A 16,165-nucleotide genomic window follows, 5' to 3' on the forward strand; every position below is an offset into this window, starting at 1 on the left:
TGTCCAACAATGATAGACTGGATTAAGAAAATGTGGCACATATACACTATGGAATACTATGCAGCCATAAAAAATGATGAGTTCATGTCCTTTGTAGGGACATGGATGAAACTGGAAACCATCATTCTCAGTAAACTATCTCAAGAACAAAAAACCAAACACCGCATATTCTCACTCATAGGTGGGAATTGAACAATGAGATCACATGGACACAGGAAGGGGAATATCACACTCTGGGGACTGTGGTGGGGAGGGGGAAGGGGGGAGGGACAGCATTGGGGGATATACCTAATGCTAGATGACGAGTTAGTGGGTGCAGCGCACCAGCATGGCACATGTATACATATGTAACTAACCTGCACAGTGTGCACATGTACCCTAAAACTTAAAGTATAATAAAAAAAAAATAATTAAAAAAAAAAACAAAAAAAAGAACTGCGGTAAATTCTTCAATCCTAATATGTTGTTGAGGAAGAGCTGGGAAAGAGTAGGAAAGGTCCTTCTTTTAAAGGAAACATTCAGCTGGGTGCGGTGGCTCATGCCTGTAATCTCAGCACTTTGGGAGGCCTAGATGGGTGGATCACCTGAGGTTGGGAGCTTGAGACCAGACTGGCCAACATGGTGAAACCCTGTCTCTATTAAAAATACAAAAATTAGCTGGGTGTGGTCGTGGGTGCCTGTAATCCCAGCTACTCAAGAGGCTGAGGAGGGAGAATTACTTGAACTCTGGAGGCAGAGATTGAAGTGAGCCGATACTGTGCCAGCGCACTCCAACCTGGGCAACAGAGCGAGACTACATCTCAAAAAAGAAAAGAAAAGAAAAAAAAAAGAAAAGAAAAGAAAAGAAAAGAAAACATCCATAGAAAGTTTTCAGAATAACCAGTTAGTTCACGAGAGCATTTCATGCTAGACCTCACTAGGACCTTTGGGGAACTTAATACCACATGTATCTATCATATATCCTAGTTAAAGAAGAAGGCATTCAATAAGGACATGAAAGAATGTCAGAGAATATGAGGGGGGATTAAAAAAAACCAAGCTATGATGCTGACCAAATCACATGACAAAACTGATTGCTCCAGTGGGGACATCACAGCTGCCACCAATGACCACATAGTTTACACTGCAAGTCCCATTGACCCTAAACACTGACACTAGTTTTGCGTGAATGGATTATTAATTACCTATAACCACCTCATCTGAATGTTTTTCTTGAGGAATCTGCTTCTTCACATCAGTAGTTTCTGAATGAAAACGGGCCTTTCTACACCGGGTTGATGGAGACTGGGTCACATGCCTGTGCCCTTAAGTGTAATAAACTCTGAGAAAGTATATTTCTGTCTTTTCCCTTGGGGAGGCAGAAAATGGTGATGTTGGGAATTCCCTAAACATAGAAGGATTTTTCAATATAGGATGGCCCAAAAAGAATGACCAATGTCTTGTCCACTATTCAAATCATAGGAGGCACAAGAGAAATGCCACGGAAAATATGGGTAAAGGGCATAGATTTCTTTTAGAAATGATTATTGACCTATTTATTTCTTGCATTCCCAGTCGTTTTTAAACGTTATTGGCACAGATTGCTTGAGTCAGACTTACTATCTTCTTTGTTCCTTATCTGCAGTTTCACTGCATAATGGAGAATATCAAGAACAACAGCAGCAACAACTGCAATGAATCAAAAACTACAATTTCCTAAGTATCGTATTTGGTGTTTATTACTAATAATGACTCTGAGCAGGAGAGTGTACATTATACATACACACACACTCACATATGCACGCATAAATGTATATATTCTTGTGTGATTTTTACAGATAAGGAAAGTGTGTCCAAGGTAAAATGGCAAATAGGCTGAATGACCAAGTAGCAAAGTCTCAATTTCATATCTGCTATTAATATTTTGGAGCTCACTCTCCAACTATAATGCTCTTCTGCTTCTCATTGCATAATTACGTAATTAATAATCCATTTTGAGATCCCAGTACCTTCCATATCCATGTTCCACTCTAGGCACCAACTCACATAAGATGCAATTAGGGCTGGGTGGGTGTGGTGGCTCACATCTGTAAGTCCAGCCCTTTTGGAAGCCAAGGTGGGAGTATGGCTGGAGTCCAGATGTTTGAGACTAGTAAAACCTCGTCTGTACAAAAAAACAGAAATAAGCTGGGCATGGTGGTGCACCTCTGTAGTCCCAGAATATTCAGGAGGCTGAGGCAGGAGAATTGCTTGAGACCAGGAAGTCAAGGCTGTAGTGAGCCATGATCACACCACTACACTCAGCTTGGGCAACAGAGTGACCCTGTTTCAAATTTTAACAAAATGCAATTGAGTCCTCTGGGTGGCTACTAAGCATTATATTTCATGGCTACTAAGCATTATATTTCATTAGGCAATAGTTTCCAAATATGATATACGCATTTTGACACGTAACCTATCTATGCAGCTTGCTAGCTAGCTATAAAGTATCTACATGCAAAATTCCCCATGAGTGACTAGTAAAACCCAACACATTTTTATTCTTGAAACATAACATATTAATCTCTTTAAAAAGACTAAAGTAGTAAGTGCTTATTGTTAATACTTTGTCTCTTCAGAATCCTTCCTTCTTCTGGGAACAGTAGTGCCCTTCCATTACGGAACTGCTCCTTTCCTATCTCAGATACATAGTTCCACTCAGGCTGCCAATGTTAGTCCCTCATTCACCCACTGCCTGCAGGGCAAATGCAAAGTAGGCCATGTCCTAGCAATCTTCCTTAGAATTTGTCAAAGTATAACTTAGGGAATAGTGGCAGTCTTCCTAGTGTCAAATTTGAGCTGAAATATGAGGCTGAAGTGTTGGTAGACATCTTCCTTGTGCCAGGGGAAGAATATCAACATAAATAAACAAAGCTGCCCTCTGGAAGAAACAGAAGAGAGAAGAGAGAGTGTAACATGCTGGACGAACAGAATTACTGGTGCTAGTTGAGCTGGAAGACATTGGTGTCTCTGCTTCTCCTCTGATTTGTATACATGAACATTTCTCTTTAGGCTTTAGGGTATCTGTATCAGGTTTCTGTCACTTGCAACAAAAACACGTCTGCATAAAGTGAGTAATGATATAATAACATATTTTTGAAAATTTTTAAGCCAAAAATCAGGAAAGATAGTCTTATTCTTGTCAGGTCATAAATTAATAAATAGGTTCTTTTTATACATCAGTAAGTGAAAGGTTCACTGTCTGAGGCACATATATCAGTCAGAAAAGATTTCAATAAAGGTTCTTAGAATTTCTGTTGAAAATGACATTTAGTAACTATCTGATATTATTTGTACTAGATTATCAGCCCTCTGTAGGGAAAGTGTGTCCTGGAATAATTTCAAAGGCTCTAAGCACACTTCCAATCTGCTGTTGACCTCTGTCCCCTTGCATCCCTGTTTTGGAAGAGACACACAGATTTCATCATAGAAAGCTCCAGGGCCATGATTCCATTCCTACTTTGTGTTTTGAAGTCCTTGCCTCTCACTTTTATTCCATGAAGACTGGCAATGATAATATCCACTCACAACTTCTTTTTCATTTGAGAAAAGTGAACATGCTCTGAACACGCTCCGTCTTACTCAGTGACCCCACAGTAGTGATTAATAGGTTGACTGCTAAGCCCTAATGAATGTGTCAGATCTTAGTTGTTCTCTAGGCTACCAAAGGATACCTCTTCTCTAACAGAGATCTGATAGAGTAGCATTTGTACATTTCATGATATAATATAAGCTAAATTGACTAAGGCTATCTCATAGTGTGTTCTCATCCCATGTAATAATTTATATAACTTATATTGTTGTTACACAATAAACCAAGCCCTCATGTTTGTAATGATCAGCATAGTCTATATAACTGTAGAGAAAGGGAAGATGCATGCCAGATCAAACCACTTTGTCCAGGAGGTGTCCAGAGGGACAGATGTCCTTCCGCTTATATTTAATTGGTCAGAACTAGTCACTTGGCCTCAGCCTAAGGGGAGGAAAGCTGGGAAATATAGAGGAGTGCATGGATGCACGGTGAGCATAATAGTTTCTGCCACACTGTGCCATATTTCATAGAAAGCTTTAGTAATATTTATGCCTACAGATGAAAAAAAGAGTCTAACATGGCATAGATATAAAAAGTCCACAGCCTACTTGCACAGGGCTGTCAAAGTGTACCTGGTACTTTTTGCTTTTTATAAATCTAAGATGAAAGCTCTACCTATCTCAAACACAGGAATGGAATGACTTTCTTTTTTTATTGCTGCTAAGATATTGCACAGTATGAATTATTTTAATAGCCTCCCTCATTCTGCAAAATATTAGGGCACAATGTAGAATAATATATTGAGCTTATTTAAAATTTTAAGAGAATAGAAAAATACATATTGTATATTATGACCACCAACCTGCTATGTTAAAGCCTTTTGCTTCTCGGCCTCCAGTAAAATAAGCTCAGTGTTCTAATGTTCAATCCCCATGTAAAGTAGTTCATCACAAAACTATCACCCTTACTTTAGCACAATTGGCCGTCACTATTCACATAAAACAGAAAAATAAGTTACCATGGAGACAAAGCCAATTCTTCTCTCCAGAATGGCTGATTCTTCCAAGTCAGAATAGATTTTTACCAGAAAAGTCATATAAAGTACTCACAGAAACTGGCAGTCCAAATCTGTCGCCAGTAACTGTAGAGGTAACCATGTATAGATTATCATTCAATAGAATACAAAAACAAATATTGCACTAAAAGATAATCCTATGTAATCACTATTTACAAAATAAAACCCTATGTCCTTCTAAACAGTGTAGAAAGTTTAAATTATGTTTTCTACTGCTACTTAGTGCTTTATTAATGGGGTGACCACACTGTTTGACCTATTTGCTAAAATTTGCTAGACCTCCAGGAGAACATATGGACATCCAGATGGGTTGCTGTAATGTGATACCATTATTCTAAGGATGAAGTAAGGTATAAACATAATTTGCATTCTTTTCCATCCTTCCTGCGAAACTTTCATTAGTTTCATTTTTAATTCAGACATCAGAAGGGAAGATAATACCTTGCTACCAAAGCCCAGATGCCAACTAATTACTACAAGAGACTCCAGTCCTGACATCACAGGCCAGGCCTCTGAACATGCTCCATCTTACTCAGTGACCCCACAGTAGTGATTAATAGGTTGACTGCTAAGACCTAATGAATGTGTCAGATCTTAGGTGTTCTCTAGGCTAATGCGATTAGCATTGTGTTGAACAGAATATTTCAGCTACTTGCTAGAGAGACTCATTATACTTCATAGTAAACTATGTCTTTTCACCTTTGCTCTTCAAATTTTTTTTATAATCATCAACCTAAAAGGCTCCTATAAATATATTTCACATAGTGTAAGAAAATTTAAGTATTTTAAAATCAAATAGTGATTTTCTTCTACAACAGTGAACCCCTGTGTTGTATATAAAGTGAAGTTGTTTTCAGAGATGCTTGTTAAAATGCAAGTTTCTGAACTCTAACAACAGAAATCCTGATAAAAGGGGATTTGGGATAAGGCCTAGGACTTCATTTTTAACAAGACTCATGACTCAGAAGCAAAGCATTCTGTAGACCACACTTGAAGAAAGACTGCAATGTGAGTAACAGGACTAATACCTGTGTCTTAGATTAACTGACTATATCAGACTTTTTGTTCTAAATAGTTACTATGTTTCTGAAAAAAAAATTATCTGCATCCACATTAAGAAAATTGTTTCCACATTAGATTATAATTTTAAATGTGCCAATTATTTTTGGTTAAAAGATTAGAAACTAATTATCAGGATAAGACATAGATGTTATTTCCAACAAACTACATAAAAGTGTAAGATCTATATTCAACAGTGGACATGGCAGGTAAAAGCATTTTCATCCACTAGACAATAGGCCTAGAACTGTGTTTCCAGTTTTAAAAGAAGGACCAAAGGTGAGCAGAATTTCTGCAATTCCTGACTTTTCTCTATGGCCAGAGATGAAATGTTTGCATGTTTTACCCCGATAATGGAGGACTTTAGGCAATATTCCAGGTACTTACTTGGATCTCACCTAGATATTGCCTTCATCAATTACTAAATACCAAGAATTTGTATGTATCTAGCATTGCTTTCACAAAACAAGCATATATAAAATCCCTGTTAATATTTAACTTAGACATATTTTATTCATCTATCACCCTAAAAATTTTAAGGCAGCTTTTTCCAAATTTATAACTATTTTAACAAACTACCATTTTCTTCATGAATTTCAGAAGAGTTCTTTTGTGCTTTTTAAAAATTATACCAATATATTAAAATAGAAAAATAAGTATGAATAAAATAAAAACATTTATTTGTAGTAAATACAGTATATTTACTTTTTATAATTTCGTATTGAGATTTAGTGGTTTGAGAAAGTTAATTATGCCATTGTTCATTCTAATGTTCCTTTTAGATCCAGCCAGAGGGTGGAGGGCTGTCATAGGCAAGTCTATAAACACATGCTTCTTTTGTTCAATGGAGAATATTGAGATACCAGGCTCTGACTAGGACTGGCTGGATGTTATGTAGTTCTGTTTCTTCCTTTGGGAAGGCTGTATTTCCCAGCATCCATGGCCCCTAACTCTGGGTAGGGCAGTATAAGAGTTCTGATCAATAGAATATGTACAGAAATAATGTTTATTCCTCCCAGGCATACCCCCTAAAATAGTCCATATGATCTTCCATGCTGTCTGCCTTTACTATTTGTCCAGCAGATGGAGCAGATTTAGAAAAAAACATACAAAGCCTTGGGTGATGGAATAGCCACCTTTTGAAATATTGCTTCAGAAAGAAATAACCTGTATTGTTTTAAGTCATCGAGACTCTGAGGTCTGAAAACTAACAGAGAATGTAAATTAAGATTTGGCTTAACTAAAACAGTATATAAAATTTTGTCCTACTGATGAGTTAGTCAACTATCTGCTCAATAAGGAATTATGACTATGTAAGACCTGAAGTTCAAATTCAATGGACTTATATTAATTCACTAGAAGAGACTGTTTCAATTGTATTTAAGAGGCAAGAAAACCCTCTACATATCTTAATATTAGCACATTTTGGAGCTGAAGTCAAGATGACTGTGTGCTGCTCTAGCAAAACATTATTAAACAACACCTGTCCCACAGGATACAGGAATATCTACTCTACAATACCTACTGTTTCTATGGTCACAAGAAATAACATTCTTACAATCTATAAAGCAACTGTCCAAAGGAGATTCACAGAATGTGTGTTAGAAGTAGAATTTTCCATTGACACGCCCAAATAGTATTTAAAGGATACCTTTTGATACTGGAAGAAAAATGCATGTTTAACCTAACCAAATGAATAAGGGAAACATATGCTGTATTAATATAAAGTCACTATATATAAAAAGTAGAAAACACATTCCAACACCAACACACATAAACACACACACACACACACACACACACAGAGAGAATTATTTCAGGATCAACTGTTTACCTTCGTAGTACAACAAAAAGATAATGTCCTAAAGAATAATTATTATGTCACTGAACAAATGACATTGGTGGAGGTGGTACACAAGCCACTGAGCTGAAGTAGAAAGAATTGAATCAGGTTTATAGAAGGCCTGGGCCAGATCTGGCTTTGTTACTCTCTAGATGTAAAGAGAAAGTTATGAGAAAGTCAGAGACCACAGGTGTTAAATGCTAGGAGTTACAGTCTCTGTTACTACTAACAAGTTGTTTGACTTGGGAGAGCTATTGTATATATTTCCTCAGCTATGGAATAAAGAGAAGATAATACTTATTTCACAGATCATTAAGAGGATTAAGTCATATCACACATATTAAGTACTTAGGCCTTGGGTGAAAGTAAATATTACTAAATACTGGATATTATACTAATGTTATATCTTCATGACTAAGAGCCATATTATCCTTACTTGAAAAATAAGAAATCACAGAAGATAATTGATATAATTTCTTTAAATGACTATAGTCTGAGTCTATATCTATCCCTTAAAGTCAAATATCCACTTGAAAAATAAAAACGCTAAAAGACATATTTTAAGTAATGACTTTCAAAAAATTCTACAAGAGAGTCTGGTCTGCTATTGAGATTGATTTACAGAAAATAGGTGACATAATAAGGCACCAATAATTCCAAATTTGTAACATTTAGAAGTGGGATGGTACTTTGATTTATTTATTATCCTTCATGACTAATACCCTCATTTGAACATAGAATGTAATAAGATAATTTCCAAGCAACAATTTAAGTTAAAAAGATGTCCTATTTAATGAGCCTTATAGAGATAAATAATTATTTCAGTCACACAAATTTGAATGGGTCTAGAATGTACATGTTAACCCTTCATTTTTGCAGCTTAAAGTGATGTACTTTCTGGGCTTATAAACTGTCAGCAACTTAAATTTTCTTCTCATTCAGAAGAAAGCATTTCTACCAGAGGTAGCGATTGTTAAAAATGACATCAGCAATATGTTGTGAACTTTATTTCAAACTAAATGAAGTAGCCTCACTTAGAAATTCCATAATTTAGTAAATCTTGCTTTGTGCTTACAAATTCTTATTCAAACAAATCCTCCATTAAGACTCAATTCGAAGCAAATAGCTTAAGATGCTGAATCACTAAAATCATTGAAATTTCAGTTCTAATTATACTTTTGATTGGTTTTAAGTGACTATAACATAAAAACAGGGTTTTAATATACCAAGACACTCCATGTAAAACATTGTGACATGGAGGAGTTATTTTCTTAATTCAGGATTCTATTTATTGCAAGAAGCTTACCTCCTGCGTACATAACAGCCAGCATAATGGATGAAATCCATGCTATTTCACTGTAGGTAGTGTGGAATATTTGCTGAATTTCTTTGAAGAATACGGTGACAGCTTTGGGGAATGCATAGGAAAATCCAATGGAGATAAAAGCTGCTCCAACCACAATCCAACCCCATCCTCCATCTGGAGGTGGATGCACAGGTGGGGCACTTGGCATTGGTGGCATTTCTGCTCCTCTAATGGAAATTCAAGTAACCTATATTAAAAAAATGAAATAACAGCTTAAATTTTATTTCCTCTTTTGTTTACCACTCTTGATAGTCACTAAAATAGTACTTTCTAGTTAAAACTACAATATGATTTTTCATGAATATTTTTCACACTCTTGTACTCAGAAAATTACCAGAAAATGTACAAAAACAATCGATGCAAGTTATATACCTTTGATTATTGTGGGCTAAATATTTAAATAATTTAATTTGATTATTGAAACAAAAAGTACTCAAAGTGAAGTTAAGAATTTAGATCTGAACTGAAGTACCATTTTACATTACACATCAGTCATAGCTCTAAGATAGATCTCATACATATTCTACTTCAATCACCAGTTGTTTTAACCTCATTAATTGATACTTTTGGTCTCATTTTTCCTTCCTGTTTAAGGCTAAGCCAAGGAACGAAATGATGGATGCAAAGCCTTTTGACAAGATCTATTGGCTTTTTTTATTGCTTTCTGTTGTCTACGCTTTTTGATGATTGTAGAGATAATTCTAACTCACTTTTTTCTTTTTCTTTTTCTTTTTTTTTTTTTTTTGAGACAGAGTCTCACTCTGTGGCCCAGGTTGGAGTGCAGTGGCATGATATTGGCTCACTGGAACCTGTGCCTCCCAGGTTCAAGCGATCCTCCTGCCTCAGCCCCTAGTAACTGGGATTACGGGCAGGCGCCACCATGCCCGGCTAATTTTTGTATTTTTAGTAGAGATGGGGTTTCGTCATGTTGGCCAAGCTGGTCTCGAACTCCTGACCTCAGATGATCCACCCACCTCAGCCTCCCAAAGTGTTGGGATTACAGGTGTGAGCCACCGCATCCAGCCCCCACTATTTTTAAAAAATAAAAATTATATATTTAAGGTATAAAACATGTTTTGTTATACATATTCATAGCAAAATGATTACTACAGTCAACCTAATTAACATAACCCTCGCCTCATAGAGTTACCACCTTTCATTTTTGTGCTCAGAACACCTGAAATCTATTCTGTTGGCAAATTACCAGTATACTATACAGTATTACTAACTATACTCACCCCGTAGTTCAAGGCTGCAGTGAGCTCTGATGGAGCCACTGCACTCCATCCTGGGTGACAGAGACAGGCCCTATCCCTAAAATGTTTTTTAATTAAAGTAAAATAGCTAAATAAGACTTTTAATTGCCACAATGATTTGTACAGAAAATATCTCCTTTTTAAACATTTTTTATAAATATATTTTACATGTCTTCTTCACATACTCATACATCAAAAAATTAGCTTTTTTATATATTTGCTTGTATCTATTATATATTTATGGGGTACAATGTGATGTTTTATGTTTATTTTTTAAAAAGCAGTCTCAAATTACTCTTTTATAGGAAGTAGAGGTATAAATGATAAATGCACCTACCATTCTATTAGACAATGTAGGTAAAACAAATTTTAAAAATTGTTAAATGGTATGAAAAGGCAAATCCTTTTGATTTTTCCAAGAAATTACAATAAAGTAAAATTTAAAGTTATTCCTGACTAAATACACACATATAAAATATGGCTTTGGATACAGTGGCATTAATTTGATGGAATAGTTTCAAGAGTTCAAATTACTTATCTTATTGAATTAATGCATGATACTCAAAGTAACCTATAATGTAATCTTATAAGTATACAAAAATGGATAAGGGGATCTCACTCAATAAATACTGTGTACTTATTATGCTAAATAAATGCTTTTTATTTTCAGTAAGTATTTATTCAGTTTAGTTTCAATAAAAGCCTTTTAAGGTATTTTTTCTATTTTTTAAATGTGACAAATTTCAGAGATATTAAGAAGCCTGACCTAAGTAAAACAGTAATAGCAGTGACGATTTCACTAATCACTGCTGACTCTACAGATAATATAAATAGAATTAGAAATAAGACTACCGAGTGATGTAATTTAGGGAGAAAAAAAAGCAAGCAAAAAAATCCTCAGCATTTTTATTACATCCTCTCTGCATATCCGTAGTATTCTTTTTATTGATCAAAATGGTCATAGGCATCTGCTTTTCAAAAAATGAATAAAATAACTTGAAAGATTTTTTATAGGTATACATTTGTATGTTAGAAGCCTACCAAAAAATGTCATGGAAACTATAGTGACAAGGTCAAATGAAAGGCTTTAACCACAAACAATTAATGCACATAATGTAGATCCTAGTCAATCACAGTAATTGGGGCAAAGCCACTTCTATAAGTTAATGTCGTGCAGATGCTAAAACTGCTAAAATCAACCCCAAATACCACACCTCTCAACAATTATTTTGAGATGGTTTGTATGTCTTCAGCATGTGTACAGCTTGCTTTTGTAATCATTTTTGCTTTCTTAGAAACATAAAAGTTTTCTATCTTCTATCTATCTATTCATCTATTAACTGGAAGATAGGTTTATTTCTCCTTGGTCATCAGTTAACCTAACATGATGAGTTTACAGCACATGTGCATTGGAAATAGTATCTTTGAAGATGTATAATATTTAAGGAAAAAAGAAAAGGAAATAAATATTGTAGGTATTAGTGAAACCAGTTGAAAATAGCAAATGATCTTTGAAAGTTGTCTGAAGAATCTGAATCTATATATTACTAAATTTTATTACTATATTTTAAAGTACCTATTTTATTGCTTGAAAATTAAAAAAAGAAACCCTAGAAGAATACTGAGGAAATACCGAAGGACATTTATGTGGTAAACTACTCTTTGTTGTATAATCAGCGTGTAAAAACAGTTATGGGGCTTAAAGTCCTCACTCTGCAGTTTTCCTGCTTGCATAAAGAAAACTAAACCATCTTTTATTACTAATTCTTGAGTTTAAACTATTGTAGTTTTTATCATATCTGCTATAGTAAACATTCAGAAATACAACTGGATGATTTATTTTTCACTCACTTCAAAGAACATAAATAACATTTCTAAGTAATCTTAAACCCATATTTTAAAATAATAATATCAATACAAATATTATAATTTGTTAATATTCAAATCATGTTATAAATATGGGATTTCCATTTTACAGACAGGAAACTATGCCCATAGGAAAGTAAAGAGGTGTGTGCAGACTCACACAATAAATAGGTGTCAACACTAGTATAAATTCTATGAATTAGAATTTTCCCAGCATTTAAATATGCCCCCCTTAAGAAATGTATCACTCTTATATTAAAATAATTTGAACTTATAGACCCATTAAAAGCATTCTACTTGGTTTGCTCCTATACAAAGAATAAAATAGAAGACAGAATGTACACACATACACACACACACACACACACATATATACAATTCTATTTTCTAAAATTCTAGTTTATTATGAAATTGTAAATTTAAGCCTATTTTCCTTTACATGGTTTCATCTTGTGGCATGAAAATTACGCATAAGAGCTTCAAATGCTACGAACACTGACTCCATCATTTACTCTGTAACACTTAGTAAAGTAATAAAACTGAGTCTGTGGTTTCATCTGTAAAAACAGGATAATAACTATATTTAGTTTACAAGGTAATTAAGAGCATTGACAAAAGACTACATGTAAATGGCATGACTAATACGTACTAGACAAATTTACCTATCATTATCCTAATTTTTCTTAAAATTATACATAAAATGAAGATGAGTGAAGATCTTAAAATTACATTTTTGAAGAGAAAAAATATATATGTGGCTTTCCAAATTACATGTCTTTTATTACATTTAATGTAGAAGCTATAACTTTTAAAAGCCAAATCTTAAAGTGAACTTTGCATGACGATCTCATCATGAGTGTCAAAAAAAATTGCATGGAGTACCTACCTCACAAGAGTAATATAAGAATTAAATGAAATAATGTATGCTTGCCTCAGATTAGTCATCTGTACATAGTTAAGTGTTCAATAAATCATAGTTGGGGCTGAATGTGAAATCCTCCAGAGTTTCTCTAAAAACATGAAATAATTTTAGGATCTTCAGAAAATAGCAATAGCCATTTTTAATCTAAACACCTCTGTGTGTTCCTCTCTGACCACATCACTCTTTCTCTACCAAAAGGCAACAACTATCCCGAATTGTATGATGGCTTTTAACTTAATTTTATTTATACTTTTACCATATATGTACGTGTGTATATGTATATGTGTATGTGTTCCTAAATTTATATGTAATACATAAACTAAATATATTATATTTTATATAAAATTTGCATTACCTAAAATATATATAGATCAGAGTCAAAATTAAATTCTTAATAATTAATAATTAAATAATTATTTAATACAATTATTAATATTTCAAATATATATTAAATTTTATATATTATATGCATGTAATAATATGCATATGACATATATAATCTTGGAAACAGTTTTTTAATTTAATATTTTAATTTTAGATTCAGACATGATGCACATAGACTTATAAATCTGATGTCACAGAGTACAGTTGATTCTCATTATTCATGGAAGCTGTGTTCTGTAAAGTCACCATGAACACTGAATTACCAAATGCTGAACCGCTGCACATAGTAGAAAAACAAGGATAGGTTTCTGTGAGACTCTGATCACATTTTCATCAACCAATCAATACAAAACCTTGTTTTATGTGTGTTTCTGTTTAAAGACACCTTACTTAATACATATTGCTGATTCACTGACATTGAACTTACAGCGAATAGCGCTGTAACTCATGTCTGGATGAAGCTTATCTAACACAAGTATTTTTTCTATAAAACACTTCACAGTTTTCTTGTACTGAGGAATGCTAGAAAGCACTTCAGCATTGTTCTTAGGGACCATTTTAAACAGCAAGATCACCAGCAAAAAGCACAAAATGTGAAAAACATGGTATTAGACTATAAAAAGAATACTGGTTTACAGTATGAGAGAAAACTAAAACCAGAAGGCAGGGTCTTGCCTTGTTTGACTTCAGCTGGGAATGTAAGTGTTGCATAACAAATTTTTTTGCTGTTCTGTGCATGTCAGCAAATGATTGCAAAAGTGCTGTGAATCACAAATTTCTGTGGATATGCAAATTTACAAATATGGAACCACTCATAATAAGGATTGACCATATGTCATTTCTGAATATACATGTGTATGCATCTATATCTATATGTAACCCATAACTATGTATAGAGATTTGGACTGTCTCCAGTTAGATGTCATTATACTCCTATGAACATTCCTGTACTTTCCTCTCTTAGGGCATTTGTGCAAATAATTCTTCAGAGATACTGGACAGGAATTATAGAAGATTTATTGTAGAAATTTACACTGAAACCAGCAGTGCATAAGAGTTCTCCTTGTCACATATCCTGACCAATGCATAATTTTTTAATTTTTTCTAATGCAGTAGACATGAAAAAATTCATTGTGGTTTTAATTTGCATTCTGTGATTACTAATAATTTTGAGTATCTTTTCATGTAGTTAGAGCCATTCTGTTCTTTAAATATCAGTTCTTTTATTTTACTAGTTATGCTTACACCAAAGGAAAAAAGCTTCCAATTTGTCCTTCTAAAATTTGGAAGTTTAGGCATCATATTTATACTTCAGTAATTACCCTACACATTTAAAATAAATTTTCACTTAAAGATTAAAATCAGTAACTATTTATCATTTGCCAAAGATATAAATACTAATTAGTAATTTAAAATTAAAAAAATAAAAAAATACGCAAAGAAAAACATGCAAATCACCCACAATCCTAACACTAGAGTAAACTATGTAAACATACTGGTGAATACTCTGCTATAGCTTCAGTTATACATGTTTACATAATACATTTTATCCAATTGAAAATGACAACAATTTTAAGTTATATCAAAATTATGTGTATAAATATATACTAAAACAACTTCTAACTCATTAAGTATTGCTAAATATTTTCACAATCGGATTATGATTCTTCTGAATCACTTTTTGAATCACAGTTTGCAATAGCTGTGTTTTCTTACACAATATCCTCCTCTGGCCTATAAAGAGCATCCATGGTTTGGCATTTCTACAGAGTACTCCATTACTGTCTCTAGGAATTTCTTTCAAGCTGCTTATGCCATTGTAAATTTTGACACTGATGTTCTTCATCTTACCAGAAAATATCAACAGAAGATATTCAGTGAACAACGGAACTTATATTCCTTCCTCTAATGGTCCACAAACGGTTTATTGACTGAAATATCAAAAGACTGAAACTGTACAATCATGATCAGAAACAATTAATAGGCATAGGCCATGACTCTGCCATTCCTGCCACCTTAGCAACAATGATCATAAGATGCCATCCAGTGTAAGACATCTTCATTTCAAAGATGTTAAAATGTGAAATATGTGCTTCTTAGAATTGAAGAAACAACAAATGCGTAAATATTTACCTGTATATATGTATATTCAATGTGTGTATATATTTATGTATATAAATTTAATAAAAATGTGCTATATAGAAGTACAGTTCTAAGATTTGAATATCTCATTTATTTGGATTTCTTTAAAATCATAAATAGTTGCATAATCAGTTTTAACAATATTTCCCTAGTTAATATTCTATAAATTATTTCATAAAAATTCAGGACTGTTTAGATTCTTATCTCAATATTATAAGCTATTGTAATAAGTACTTTTCTTATAGTTCTGATTTCAATTTGAATCGTAGGAAAACATAGATTTTTGCTCCAAATTCCTGATTCTCCCAATGAATAATTTGGAAACATCTACAATATTGTTGCCTTCAAATAACATTTCTACTGATTTATTTACTACCCATCTTTCCCAACAGAGTCTAAGATAACAAGTCAATTATTGTATCCCAAGTTCTCAGTATAGTTATTAGCATATAATAGGGTAAATAAAAGATAAATTGATCAATAAATAGCTATAAATATTTGAAATTGGAAAAAGAAAACATTTCACCCATTATGCCATCCGCTGTCATTTTATCTCTGTAAGTATGAAGTTTCAGGTTTTGTTTTGTAACAAAGATGAAGAGAAATAAACCAAAATAAAATGTTAGGCCCATATATGTTTGTTTGAGGCAGACTTTTTTTTTTTTTTTTAACAGTCTTTTCTAGACAGGGGCAGCAATATCA

General features: G+C 33.6%; 1 protein-coding gene across 3 annotated transcripts in view; it reads right to left on the minus strand.

The window, feature by feature from the left end:
- The window catches only part of SLC16A7 (solute carrier family 16 member 7), a 188,091-nt gene that overhangs the window by 69,903 nt on the left and 102,023 nt on the right, over positions 1–16,165 (minus strand). For 2 of the 3 annotated variants that reach the window (XM_008978459.4, XM_003824821.5), the window contains one exon: positions 8,834–9,080. In XM_008978459.4, the coding sequence (XP_008976707.2) occupies positions 8,834–9,050 (217 nt within the window). In that variant the 5' untranslated portion in view covers positions 9,051–9,080. Of the gene's footprint in view, positions 1–8,833; positions 9,081–16,165 lie in introns of those variants that run through there. The other variant, XM_063593377.1, reaches the window with a different exon arrangement.

Source organism: Pan paniscus, chromosome 10, assembly GCF_029289425.2.
Source record: "Pan paniscus chromosome 10, NHGRI_mPanPan1-v2.0_pri, whole genome shotgun sequence".
NCBI lineage: Eukaryota > Metazoa > Chordata > Mammalia > Primates > Hominidae > Pan > Pan paniscus.